The sequence below is a fragment of the Salvia hispanica genome, chromosome 4, assembly GCF_023119035.1.
Source record: "Salvia hispanica cultivar TCC Black 2014 chromosome 4, UniMelb_Shisp_WGS_1.0, whole genome shotgun sequence".
Taxonomy (NCBI): domain Eukaryota; kingdom Viridiplantae; phylum Streptophyta; class Magnoliopsida; order Lamiales; family Lamiaceae; genus Salvia; species Salvia hispanica.
In genome coordinates this window covers 30,756,233-30,769,299 of record NC_062968.1, presented here as the reverse complement: position 1 = coordinate 30,769,299, position 13,067 = coordinate 30,756,233, and the positions used below count along the sequence as shown (strand labels likewise).

The following is a 13,067-nucleotide window of genomic DNA, read 5'->3' as shown; positions in this document are numbered from 1 at the left end:
AGAGACGTGCAAATTGTTGGATACTAGCATATGGCATTCATGACCCTTGATGACTGTGAGCAGGATTCATTTAATTATACCATTCATAAAGCTATATTAAATATAGTAGATTTTAAAAATCATCTTACTTTACTCTCTCCTACTTTTTTCTCTCTACTTTATTTACTTTATTCTCTCCACCTTTTTCTCTCTCTTACTTATTTTATCATTCATAAAGCTATATTAAATATAGTAGATTTTAAAAATCTATAAATTGGAAGGGTATGAAGTTTGAGTTGTTGGAATCACTTAAAGTGTGTCTGAATCAATCAGGAAGCGGAACTTGTGGGATCGAACACAGTTAGCGTCAAAAGGCAGAGGCGGTGTAGTGGTCGTCGCTGCTAATGGATGACGGATGAAGAACGGAAGTGAATCCTAACCCCAAAGAGTTGGCATAGAGATCGCCGACGAATCTATAAGTCAAATTTAATTGATTTTTCCGACTCTGATGGGCCTGTAGTAGGGTCTCGGCTTCTTTTTGAGAATACATATAGAGTCATAGTTTTCTTTGTTATTATTATACCCTAAATAAAATATAAAAGAATAAAAACATAATTTCAATACATATATTAATGAAGCATGAAAGATTTTTTTGAAGAAAGTAAAATAAAAAAAAGAGATAAAGAAAGAACATGGTATATGGGCATATATTCCAGTAACAGGTTAGTTGAATCTGTATAAAAACCTCAAATTTTGAGCACTCTTTTTTATGAACAAGATAACACCAACATACAACTACATCTCAACTCATCCTTCCAATAAAAATACACAATCAATTTGCCTGAAAAAGGGTAATAATCTTTACACACACACTCTCTCTCCAATCACTCTCTTCAAAAACTACACTCTGAGTTGAGTGAAAGAGCATTTATCTCTTCTCTTATCTCTTCTGTGTGGACCCATACATACCACCTTCTCTTGTGCCAAATGTCTCAAATCCCAATGCACACTCTCCCTTATAAATACCACACACACATTCCAACCTTAACCAACATCTCCTCTCCTCCTCCTACATTCCAAATCAAAATTCAAATCAACACACACTACTACAACAAGATTCAAGACTCTTCTATCAGGTTTGTTCTCTTCTCTACTCATCTTTCTCATTTTTTTAGTTCAGTTAGAGTGGACAATATCATACTAATGTGAGTTCAGAAGTGCATCAGCGAATTCTCACATCTACACTAGTTGATCTATTATTATTACAAAACAAATGGAGATGACTCGAACTTCCAACTTATTAAACAGGAAATGGAGGGCTCACCAAATAAAGGAGAAGAAGCAACAAAATCATTTCCATGCACATATTGTTCTAGAAAGTTCCACAGCTCGCAAGCGCTAGGCGGCCATCAAAACGCCCACAAGAAGGAGAGGAGCGCCGCGGGAAAGACGAAGAGGGCGGGCTCGGACTACGCTCTGATGGCGTCGCCGCCGCCCCTCATCTTCTCTCCAGGCTACCCCGTCGGCATTATCAATCCGGCGCAGTACGCGGTTCACGGTGCGGCGGCGTTCGAAGACGTGGCGGCGTTGTATCAGTACAGCCTTGCGCATGACTGTGGCCAGTGGAGTAGAGTTAGGTGCATCGACGACGAGGATTATCATGAGAGGCGGCGCAGGGACCAGAAGCTTGATTTGTCTCTGCATTTGTAGACAAATCACAAATGTAATGTGCCCACACAATTCAGCTTTTAATCAACGACTACTAATAATACATAGTCTTCTGATTTCATCTGTGGCGGATCTAGAACATAATTTTGTGGACACGGAAATAATTTGCAGTGAACGAATACTTTGGTAAAGGGTAAAATTATAATTTTATAATATTTATTTTTATGAAATTCTCAAAATGATATTTTTAGACGACGGAAAGTAAAATTTAGACCCTCTTGTCGGGTATCTTGCTAGATCCGCCACTGCCCAGTGAGTGGGCATCACAAAGGAAAATTAAAATTTAGTGAGTTGATTATTTTTTTTTTTTTCGTTTTATGTAATTTTAGGATTTTAATTGTTATGTTTCAATTCTTTTATAGTAGTAAAATGTAATTTAGAATTTTAATGAATTTTGTATTTCAGTTAAGTTATGGCGGATTGAAATTAATCAGAATTAAATAGTAATATGAAATAAAAAAATGAATAAAATATAAAAAGATGAGGTAAAAAGTACGGTTGATGAAAAATGTAGATTGTGGTCTGTGGATAACCAATGTGTTGTGTGTGTTTCCGACATCTTTGTCTCGGATATAGATTGCATAAATGTATCTCTCTCTCTAAGACTATTAGGCAATAATTTAGTTATAATCACATAAAACATGCATTCTGAACTAATATTGGGTGTGCTTTAAGACCAACTAATGCTGCCGGTCAACTATAAAAAAACTCATTCGTTGTGGTCAAATAGCAAACACCCAACTCTATAGAAACACTAACCAATTTTTTAACTAAAAATTATCTTCTCTCATCACTATTTATATTATTAACATACAACAATATTTTGGTCATATCCCACAGACACCACAAGTCATAGAATTCAAATTCGTAAATGACACGAGAGACATATGAATTCTAAGCTAGGATGAAAATGGAAATTGGAATTAACCTAATAATTGACCTAACTGACGACGGTTAAGTCTAAGTCCAAGTCCAATTAAGTTGGGCAAAAGACAATGCAATACTACTCCCATCTTCGCATAATTGTATACGTACGTGGACTCTCCCCCTCTTTCTTCCCTTCCATATGTATATAAACACTCTTGCACCTTCTCCAATTCAATCATCTCATTCATTCCTATTGATTCTTCACCTCGCAAGCTTATATCAATGGCGATTTTCTTCAAAACATTTGCTCTCTCTATATTTCTGCTGCTCGCCATTGCAACTCCCGCCGCATCAAGGTATTAAATTATCTAATTCACTCATCTTTAATCAATGTGAGTTCATCAATTAAATTTGTTTTCTATGGTTTGAACTTGCAGATCAGAAAATGCAACTGAAAATGTAGTTGATGATCCCGCAGCTGTAGCTGCCATGGTTCATATGTAAGCACCATCATTAATTACATTGCATTCTTTTTCATTGATTACATGCATGGCGAAGGGGAAGAGTTTAAAATTTATATTTATAATAATTAATTAACTTTTCAACGAAAATATAGGACTATTCGAAACCGAACCGAATCGAGGAAGTTGGAGTCCTTATCATGTGGGACTGGAAACCCCATCGACGACTGCTGGCGGTGCGATCCCAACTGGATCCGCAATCGCCGCCGTCTGGCCGACTGCGCGATCGGCTTCGGCCGCAAGGCCGTCGGGGGCCGGGACGGCCGCTACTACGTGGTGACCGACCCAAGCGACGAGGACGTGATGAACCCGCGCCCGGGCACCCTCAGGCATGCCGCGATCCAAGACCAGCCCTTGTGGATCGTGTTCAAGCGCGACATGGTGATCATGCTCAAACACGAGCTCCTCATCAATAGCTTCAAGACCATCGACGGCCGCGGCACCGACGTCCACATTGCCAACGGCGCATGCCTCACCATCCGGGGCGTCACCAACGTCATCGTCCACGGCCTCAGCATCCACGACTGCAAGCCCACCGGGAACGCCATGGTCCGGACCTCGCCCACCAGCTATGGGTATCGGACCATGGCGGACGGTGATGCGATATCGATCTACGCGTCGAGCCACGTGTGGATCGACCATAACTCGCTTGCCAAATGTGCCGACGGGCTCGTCGATGTAACCATGGGATCAACCGCGATTACTATTTCCAACAATCACTTCTCTCACCACAATGAAGTTATGTTGTTAGGACACAGTGACTCATACATGGGAGACAAGGGGATGCAAGTAACTGTGGCATACAATCATTTTGGGGAGGGCCTAATCCAAAGGATGCCAAGGTAATATACTACTAATATTTATCTAAAAGCAATTAATTAAAATATAATACATCTACAATGCTAATTAGACCAACAAATTGTATTTACGATTCAGGTGCAGGCATGGGTATTTTCATGTGGTAAACAATGACTACACTTCATGGGAGATGTATGCTATTGGTGGTAGTGCAAATCCCACCATCAACAGCCAAGGCAACAGATTCCTTGCCTCCAACAACCCTTTTGCTAAAGAGGTTTATTTCAATAACAACTTCAAAAAAGCTTAGCACCAAATTATAGAAATATTAAAGTATTTTTCAACCTGTCAGGTAACGAAGAGAATAGTGAATGATGAGACGTGGAAGAGCTGGAACTGGAAATCGGAGGGTGATCGTCTGCTAAATGGCGCGTATTTCACAGCGTCAGGGAAACGGGAAGCAAGAAGCTACGCTAGGGCTTCGAGCCTTGCAGCCAAGCCTTCTTCGTTGGTAGCAACACTCACCAGAGATGCTGGGGCACTACACTGCCGCAAAGGTGTCCGCTGCTGATCATCAGGATTATATCTCTCATTGACGACAGATTGCATCACATTATTTTGACATATGTTTCAGTTAGAATGAATTAAATTCTTTTAGACGCACATAAAGTTATAGCAATTGATTTAACCAATATGTACCTTTGTCTAGTCTTTACATGTAACTTGGGAATTCAATTTAGTTTTTTTTTTTATTATAACCATTAAGAAAATACAACTGGAAAAATTATATGGAAATTTTCAAGTCAAGAAATGTATGAAACACCTAATAACTGGGCAACTTATTTTATTTTCCAGTCATTACAAATACACATAAATCACAAGGAAAAAAGGGGGGAAGGGGTGCATAATTGATCAAATTTAGGCTCTTAAAACATGAGTACTATATTAATTGTGAATAAACTCAAAGAATCTAGTGAAGGAACCTGTGTACAGATCAATGAGCATTAATCATCCGAGCATAACGCTGCTGTAAATGCAATATATTAACTTCATCCTTGTAAATATTCCATCAGATCTTGTTGAGTTTGTAAATCCCATGTGACTACCTTGCCATCCAATCCTGTGATAAGAGTGTGACAATTGATTATACAAGAGGTTGTGGTACGTTAAAATTTGAGGAAAAGTTGGTTCAACAAACAAGTGCTGCAATGTATTTGAACCTGCAGTGGTGAAGGTCGTAACTGTGGCATCCCTTGTTTTCTTCAAAGGCACAACAGAACTAGAATATGGAAGCACGAAAGAGGATAAGGCCAATGGCTATACAGTATTTCTTCGCTTGTATGAAGAAGTGAAGAGGAAAACAAAATGTACAGTTGAGGAAGAGGAACAATAAAAACAAGGGGGTTAGAGTCATACGTTATACAGTTATCATGAGCACGTATTCTTGAAGACTCACTGGCCTCATTGCTACCAGACTTTGATTGGCCGTACAATTTTCCAAATGTCCCTGATAACTGAACAGAATGAAAATTAATATCAGAGTGTGCTTGGTAATCAACAAGATATATCCAAAACCAACTAGTTTATGTCAACTATTATTATTTTCCCGTAACAAACAAAAGAGCAGGGTTAATACTTGTTTCACAAATAAAGAACACAGACATTGTACTTTTGAGCTGACTTGTAGCTGCACTAAAATAGTCTAGGTATAATAAATCAAGCAATATTGTGAACTTAAAAATTACATTACCTACAGATCTAAAATTTTTTTGTGATTTATACGAGTCATTAATTGTAAATTGTGTGATGACTAAACCAGAAGAGCACATACCTGCGAACCATATTTTGCATTTGAAGTTTGTTTCCTCTCATCAAGAAACCTCAAGAAACTCCTACAATTATAAAACAAGAATCAGTTAGTTTGAACTCTGGCATAGCTATGAAATGCATCCTGCTGATGTCACTTTGCCTGCACTCTCCAATTTTTATTGGTCATTTAATAGATAAAGGGAAAATCATTTAAGAAATCAAAAAATGGTGACTTTCTATTGGCCAACAAACACTCGTATAAGTTAACAGGTACCATTAAAAACATGTCTCAAAAGTTAATGGGCAACCATTAAACTCTTCAAAGAAAACTTTCTGATGAAATATGTGACTTCCTGAGAATGAATTGACCACCAGGTTAAGGTAGCATGCATTTAAATGTTAAGTGGACGAGTTAGTACTCATTAGTCATGATCATACTATGATAAAGTTGATGACTATTTGATTTTTAGTTGAACAAACTTTTCTGTAACATATACACAGTGGAAGTATATAGTGATACAATAATAACAGAGAAATTCAAGACAAATAAATCTGAGCCACACTATCCATGTTATTAACATATGAATATAGGAGGAAATAAAATAAGAAAAGCTAAGTAAAAAGTTCATCCTACCATAGTCCCCTTTCATCGGCCGCGAATACCATGGGATTGCAATCATATCCCACACCAATAACCATTCTTTCAGAAAGGAATAAAACCTGAATTATATACATCATGAAAAAATTATACATAAAGAAGATCAAAAGAAAAGCTATCAATGTTTTAGAGTGGATGCTGACCCACATCTCGAAGAGGCAGATCTCGGAATGCTACACTTTGAGCAGATGGAGAGGGACCAATTTCGTCAACAAAGTAGATCATCGAATCATGGCCTATTCACAACAGAAAACATATGTGTCATGAAAACTGATTTCAAATCCCAAGAGCTGCAGCTAAATAGAGTTTGAACTATAGAGCTGCAGCATGTAACAATAGAGCTCCTGGATCAGACCCCATGGACTAACGTAGTCTTAAAGGATCTGTGAAACACTATAGAGCTGCAGCACGCAACTAAATAATAACTGATCTTTTGGTGATTCACAGATCTTTAAGCCAAAGTTAGTCCATGGGGCACTACAATCCAGGAGCCTATGTCCCCCATTTATCAAAGGATTCCTTCTCTTCTTTTCTAACTCTTTTTGCAATATAAATCAGCAGCATACAGTGACATGAAGTTTTAAGTAAGACCTTTGTGGCAACAGAGAAAATAATTATTAGCTCACCTGCATAGGCTAAGGTATTTCCACTTGGGGACCACCTGATACCAAAGGTCCAACTGTGTGAAAGATCAAGCTGCATGATTTGCTGGACAGCAAAATAATGTTACAGAGACAATCAAGTAAGTAAATAGATAGAGAACAATGCGCTGCAGGATGAAACTTAGAAGGATCAACTCTCCTCATAAGCCACTATTTTTTCTAGTAAAATCACTATAAGATCATTCTCATGCTATTGCTCTATTTTAAGAATTTAAGTGCTTCACTGCTTCTACAAATTTTCTTATTGATAACTTATATCTTAAGTAGTCCAATTATCAGTATTACAGAACAAATTTTAATTCATTGCATATCAGTTGATGAATCAATTTCCAAGTAGAATAGAGGAGCATTTAAACTAAACTAATGTAGGAATACAAGAGAACATTTGTGGTGCATCAGAAACCAAAAGTAAACTCAGCAGTCAGAGCTCACATTATAAATCAGACCAACAATGAACAGCCATCAGTTCAAATGTTTCAATATTTAACTAGTCTGAAAGGAAATGTCAACAAAGATTCTGCAGTTCCCAGCCCCAGGCAATAATTTAAGCAAATGATTTGTGCTTGTGGGAAAGTTCTATACTGTTTTTTTCCAAAATTTTGGAACTTCAAGTTGCTGACGTTTTTTTTGTATAAAACATTCAAGACTAGAAGTGACTGAATGACCAAGAGTATATCGGGAATTACATCCAGATAATGATGAACTAAGCCCCATAGTAAGTTCAGCAGGTAGGCCGTAGACAAACTTGTTTCTAGTTAAGTAATGAAGAACGACATCAAAAGATTAATATCAAACTATCAACAGATACTTCTTTCTGACTCTATCAAGGCCAAATTATTTTAGTGTTATTTTAAAGACAAGCAAATTACAGCCACAATGCTCAAGATGCCTACTGATACCAGTAAGTCAGAGACACTGCTGGATTTGTTTTACTTTTACAAAAGAACTTAGCCTAAACATACAAATTAGAGCTGGCTGCTGAGGAAAATAAATTCTAAGAGCTGCTCCTACAGTGTCACCTGCAATTACATTTCAACCGCCACGAACATTATGGTGTATTGTTACCTTATTAAAGCTTTTAGCTATAAACAAACAATACTACTAGCATATCATCAACATCTAGACTAGGCTATTTACATGTGAAAGGAAACTATCAGTACCTCTCCGAATTTTGAATCAGAACCACTGGAAGTATGCCTGCGAGATTATAAGATTAAGTATAAATACAATTATAAATGAGAACTCAAATGACTGAGAACTTTGTGCAAAGATACATACTTGGTATCTACACCTTTAATGAAAGTGGAGAAAACTCTGCATTTTCCATCTGTTGAGGTGGTTGCAAGTAATACCTGAACAGATGTTGAGACTAAAGAAGTAAGAGAATGTAGTTAAGCCTTCTAAATTTAGAAAGCAAAAGGATATGTTACTTTATTGTCAAAAATTACTGATTGACATTTCAGCAAACAGAACTGTGCCTTAAGGCCAACTTGGTGTCCCGGAGATCATTATACAAGACAATAATTATCATATTCTAAATGGAAAATACATGTGGATGCACGACCCTTGGCAGTGCTTGTCCAAAGCTGTTTTTCTTAAGACACAATGTGGCTTGATGACAAACTAACTCAACTGAACTCGAACTTCAGCAATTACTTACATTCATTTACATACCCCATTTACTTGTTATCTATCAAGTGCTTCACGCACAGGCTTCATAAATCTCTGAATCAAAGTGCACACGATGCTCAAGTACATCACATGTTACATACCAATGTTTTCCTAGATATTAAGTATAGAATACAGATATATTGGTAAAGAAAATATCACTGAGAAGCCTCACATTATTAGGATGCCAAGCAATACTTGTTACAGATGAATCATGCCGCTTCCGTATAATTTTACTGACCCACCTGTAAGAAATGTAAAAGATCAAATATTAATGCACAGACTGTCACTCCTTCATAAACAAATATATTAAAGAAAAGGAAACATTTCAGAATTCTGACAATGAAGAAGAAAAATATCATAATGTACTCAAACATATCTTAAAGATCAATTTGATGTTAATTGACCCATCTAAATTGCAAGATATGCTATTAGAAATGATCATGTATGGCTATATTTTCCATTCAAATTTCTAAATTATAACTTGCTATGGGAACAAAGAGACTAGGATATCAGAATCTTGGCCATAGTTCACTCAGCTGTCAGCTTCCTGATAAACCTAGTAAAATCCTTCTATCCAAGTTAAACTCACCCCTGCAAACCATAAATAAGAGTAGCTCATAGCTATTCCCATACTGGAATTCCAAATTATGCTGTCTTTCAGGAATATGTTTTCTTTAGTTTCTTCATTGATCCACGCAATTTGCATTGCAAACGAACTGAGTATGTTGTAAATATAACAAGTTCATAGCCACCATTTTTTTTTCTGGAAAATGCCCTTAATAAAGCAAAAAGATCTTTACTGACTAGGTATTTGATTCAAATTTTTTAAACGAATTTTTTGTTTCATGTTTATTCTAATTCTGTTAACTGTATCTTGTGTTTGGTGCATAGAAAGATATTGTAGCTACCTTAAAATGTGAAGTTCAGATTTTTCTATACGAAAGAAATTAATACCACTGAACTGAAATTGAGTATAAGAAATCACATTCAATGTTTTAAAACCAGGTTAGCGATAGAATCATAGAACCACTAGCCTTATAGGCCACTGGTGAGATTGATCACCCAACTCAACTACATCATCTCATATACAAATGATAAGGAATCAACATTGGTATTAGTACTAGTAGATCTTACCAATTGTTCTCTTGCTCATAGTAGCATACACAAACAGTTTTGGCTCCACTTCCAACAGCAAATTTGTTCTCTAAAAGCGAGATATTAGTTAGACAAAATACTGAGATAGACTCTTCAGATGCAAAATCAAGATTACCTCTAGTAATTTTCCAGAGTTTTTATATGGTAATATTATAATTCTAAAAGACAGTTTCAAACTGAACTATAGAATAAATGGCAATATACATGACAAGAAAATAGAGTCACCATATCATGCATTGATAGATTTTATATTCATCTCAAGATACTCAACCAATGAAACTTGATTTAATTGTTCATCAGTTAGAATAATCATCACCACCCTTATTCACACAGTCACACATTAGCATAATTCAAGAACTGCTCAAGAAACCTAATCAAACAACTTTATGTATATCTCGGCTCACAGTCTAATCAAGAAACATCATCAGTTTCACTTTCAACAAATCCATAGATAGCCTGCTTGCAAGAGTATCCAGTTTTTGGGAGTTAAAACGCTGGAGAAAGTAAGCAAGTAGCTAAAATAAGAATGGAGAATTTTTGGGAATGCAGTTCAAAGGTGGAAATAAGATAGGAGGGTGCAGATTATATTAGCTGCAACTGAAGTAGGAGCTTTTACACATCCTTATATGTATTCTAAATTGAATTTTGAATTTTGACTTAAAGAGATTCACTTCAAGAAACTTAAAACATACTGTATAATAGATACATTACCAGATGTTACATTCATATATAATTGAAATACTGTACAAAATATAGCGATGCAGAATAACAAAAATATTGGACATGCAACATATACAAATGATACTCCCAGTGTCCCACAGCTTTCAAAAAAAGGCAAGCCAAATACTCTGAATGTTAACACTTTCCCCAGCATCATGTACCATACATCCTAGCCTCATAGTAAATGACTACTATGCAACATTTAGCTATAAGTTTTATTCAGTACAATGTAGATAAGGGCTGAATATGAAAAGTGTTGCAAAATTATAAAGTATAGAAATTGCGTATGACATCAATAAAATGAACTTGGTTAAGGTACCTTTTGGACTCCATTGCACACAAAGTGCTGCACGGTTTAGCCTGAGGATTACAAGAGTTGGGACCCATTCCGATGCTTCTTGTGACCAAACATATCTAAGAGAAATAGAATAGTTTGTCAGTGTATAGATCAACTGCAGCAAGAAAGTGTCAATTGCATCAACTAGCAGGAAGAACGCAAGAGAAAAGCTAGCAACAAATTAATAATAGGAACTAATACATAGTAATTTTAATAGCAGAAAGACTACTAACGCTTAAACTTATGGCCACTTACGAATTCCGATCATGAGAAACAGTAACTATTTGATCCGTTCGTCTGCTCCAGTCTATTCCTGAAACAAGTTGATCATGCTGCAACCAGAAGTTAAAAGTAAGAAGAAAAGAACTGATAGGAAACTATCCTCTAGAGCAATAAGCAATAATTTAGATGAAAGACTTGGACTAAATAGGGTGCTTGGTGGTGAATTCAGGGAAAAAACGAAATGGAACCGAAGCTGCTGTGTGGTACAGATGAGCTATTCCTCAATGGTACTTTTGATGCCCAAAAGTGAGAATCAACCATACCCTAAAAAATAGTGGATCCAAACCCCTTGCCTATCTATTGTCAGTGCTCTTAAGTCCTCAGTCGTGACCAACTGACCATATAAATAACTCAACAGCGATGACTTCAAGCACCATGACAGCACAATTAACTAGGATATTTGATTTTAAAGTTTCGCTAGTTCGTATGCAAGTGCCAGGTTTGCACTTGATCAGGATAATTTCTATTAGGGGAGCTGTGTGAAATTGCCAAAATCGATTCACTAGCCTTGAGAGAAATATTGTCCATAATATTCTTAACTTCATGACATTGTTTTTATCCAAGAAGACCCATCTATCAAATTGAACACTGTCACCGCAGAACTATGCCAAAATACAAAGAACCATACCTACAGAGAAGAGCTTCGTCACTTTCTAACTAAGGTGTCCAATGTTCTATCACAAAGCACATTCCATAAGATGAAGGATGCTGGAAAACCACTCTAATTTCAACCAACCATCTCTCTCTCTCTCACTGTCACACACATACACATAAAAGGTCGTCACGGTTTACCTTATGAAGAACATGGATCTTCTCCCACTTGCCTTCCAACATCTTATAGATATGCACTTCGTTGTTATTGGGACAAAAAGCTATCACTACAATTCGAAAACGGGGGAAATTACGAGCAGTTCAAAATCGCCCAAAACCACGCATAAAAAAGAAAGAAAAAAATCATGAGAAGGGTTTACTGGATTGATCTGGGCTCCAAGCATGACAGGTGATGCACGGAGCGAACTGATGAACTGATACTGAAGCCATTATCGCATCCAATTCTTCTAAAAGTTGAAATGATTCAGAATTCTTCAACCAAATTTCAGGACTTTATCGGGAACGAAATTGAAATCGAAATCGAAATCGAAATCGAAATTGAAGCGATGGGTAAGAGTAAGATCTAATTTGATGGCATCGATGTACCTTATGGAAAGAAATTGAATAGAAGCTAGATTGTCTTCATCAACTCAAATCGTCATGCTTAAGATTGCTTCCTTGCTAATTACTTAACTGATTATTTTTTAGTAGGAGTAGCTCTGATCTCTGAAGCAATGGGCCGATCCAAATAGATTGAAATTATTTATAACTAGTATCGCACCCATGCACCGTCAATTTTATTTTCTTCAAAATATAAGATATTTATTTTAAATAAAAAAATATTATTATGTGGATCTATAAGTGTAAATTTATTATAAACATATACTCACAATAATACATTTGATAAAAATAGTAAATTTTATTAGTGTATAAACATTACTTATTCTTAAGAAATCTATTTTATAAAAAGATACTCCATTATAGTCGAGCTTCATTTCATTCTAATATAGTGACCCTATACACTAAAAACCCTAACCTTGAAACCTAAATCCTAAACCCTTAACTTTAAAATATACTCATCATGACCAACAAATGAGCTAAATATCAATAAAATTTTCCCTCTGTCCCAGTTCAATTTTACTTTGTTAATCACTTATCTATTTTGAGGTTTTTGATATGTATTCGATATTCAATATCTTACACTGGGTCGGCCTACTTGATAATCCTTACTGATAGTAGAGGTTTTTTTTACCTGAATTTTGGCTGTAAATATGTTTAAATGTTCATAT

General features: G+C 36.3%; 3 protein-coding genes across 4 annotated transcripts; 2 read left to right on the top strand and 1 right to left on the bottom strand.

The window, feature by feature from the left end:
- The first annotated feature begins 1,035 nt into the window (after positions 1-1,035).
- On the top strand, positions 1,036-1,768 carry LOC125185543 (protein LATE FLOWERING). Its single transcript, XM_048082092.1, has 2 exons — positions 1,036-1,115; positions 1,288-1,768. Exon 2 carries the CDS (start codon positions 1,291-1,293, stop codon positions 1,687-1,689), a length of 399 nt encoding a protein of 132 aa, XP_047938049.1. The 5' UTR covers positions 1,036-1,115; positions 1,288-1,290; the 3' UTR covers positions 1,690-1,768.
- Positions 1,769-2,856: 1,088 nt separating this feature from the next.
- On the top strand, positions 2,857-4,573 carry LOC125220897 (probable pectate lyase 1). The gene is made up of 5 exons (XM_048123029.1): positions 2,857-2,930; positions 3,012-3,074; positions 3,191-3,937; positions 4,032-4,170; positions 4,246-4,573. The coding sequence occupies exons 1-5, from the start codon at positions 2,857-2,859 to the stop codon at positions 4,462-4,464; spliced, it is 1,242 nt and encodes a 413-aa protein (XP_047978986.1). The 3' UTR covers positions 4,465-4,573.
- A 131-nt stretch (positions 4,574-4,704) lies between these two features.
- Positions 4,705-12,520, bottom strand: LOC125223104 (actin-related protein 2/3 complex subunit 1A-like). 2 transcript variants are annotated; one of them, XM_048126084.1, is made up of 16 exons: positions 12,385-12,520; positions 12,159-12,245; positions 11,980-12,065; positions 11,161-11,237; positions 10,888-10,982; positions 9,828-9,897; positions 8,866-8,935; positions 8,301-8,374; positions 8,183-8,219; positions 6,987-7,068; positions 6,508-6,596; positions 6,337-6,422; positions 5,725-5,785; positions 5,310-5,407; positions 5,114-5,172; positions 4,705-5,013 (listed from the first exon to the last, which is right to left on the bottom strand). In XM_048126084.1, exons 2-16 carry the CDS (start codon positions 12,226-12,228, stop codon positions 4,943-4,945), a joined length of 1,125 nt encoding a protein of 374 aa, XP_047982041.1. In that variant the 5' UTR covers positions 12,229-12,245; positions 12,385-12,520; the 3' UTR covers positions 4,705-4,942. The 2 variants fall into 2 exon arrangements, with proteins under 2 accessions (XP_047982041.1, XP_047982042.1); XM_048126085.1 differs by having other exon boundaries at positions 12,159-12,242; positions 12,385-12,508.
- Positions 12,521-13,067: the final 547 nt, after the last annotated feature.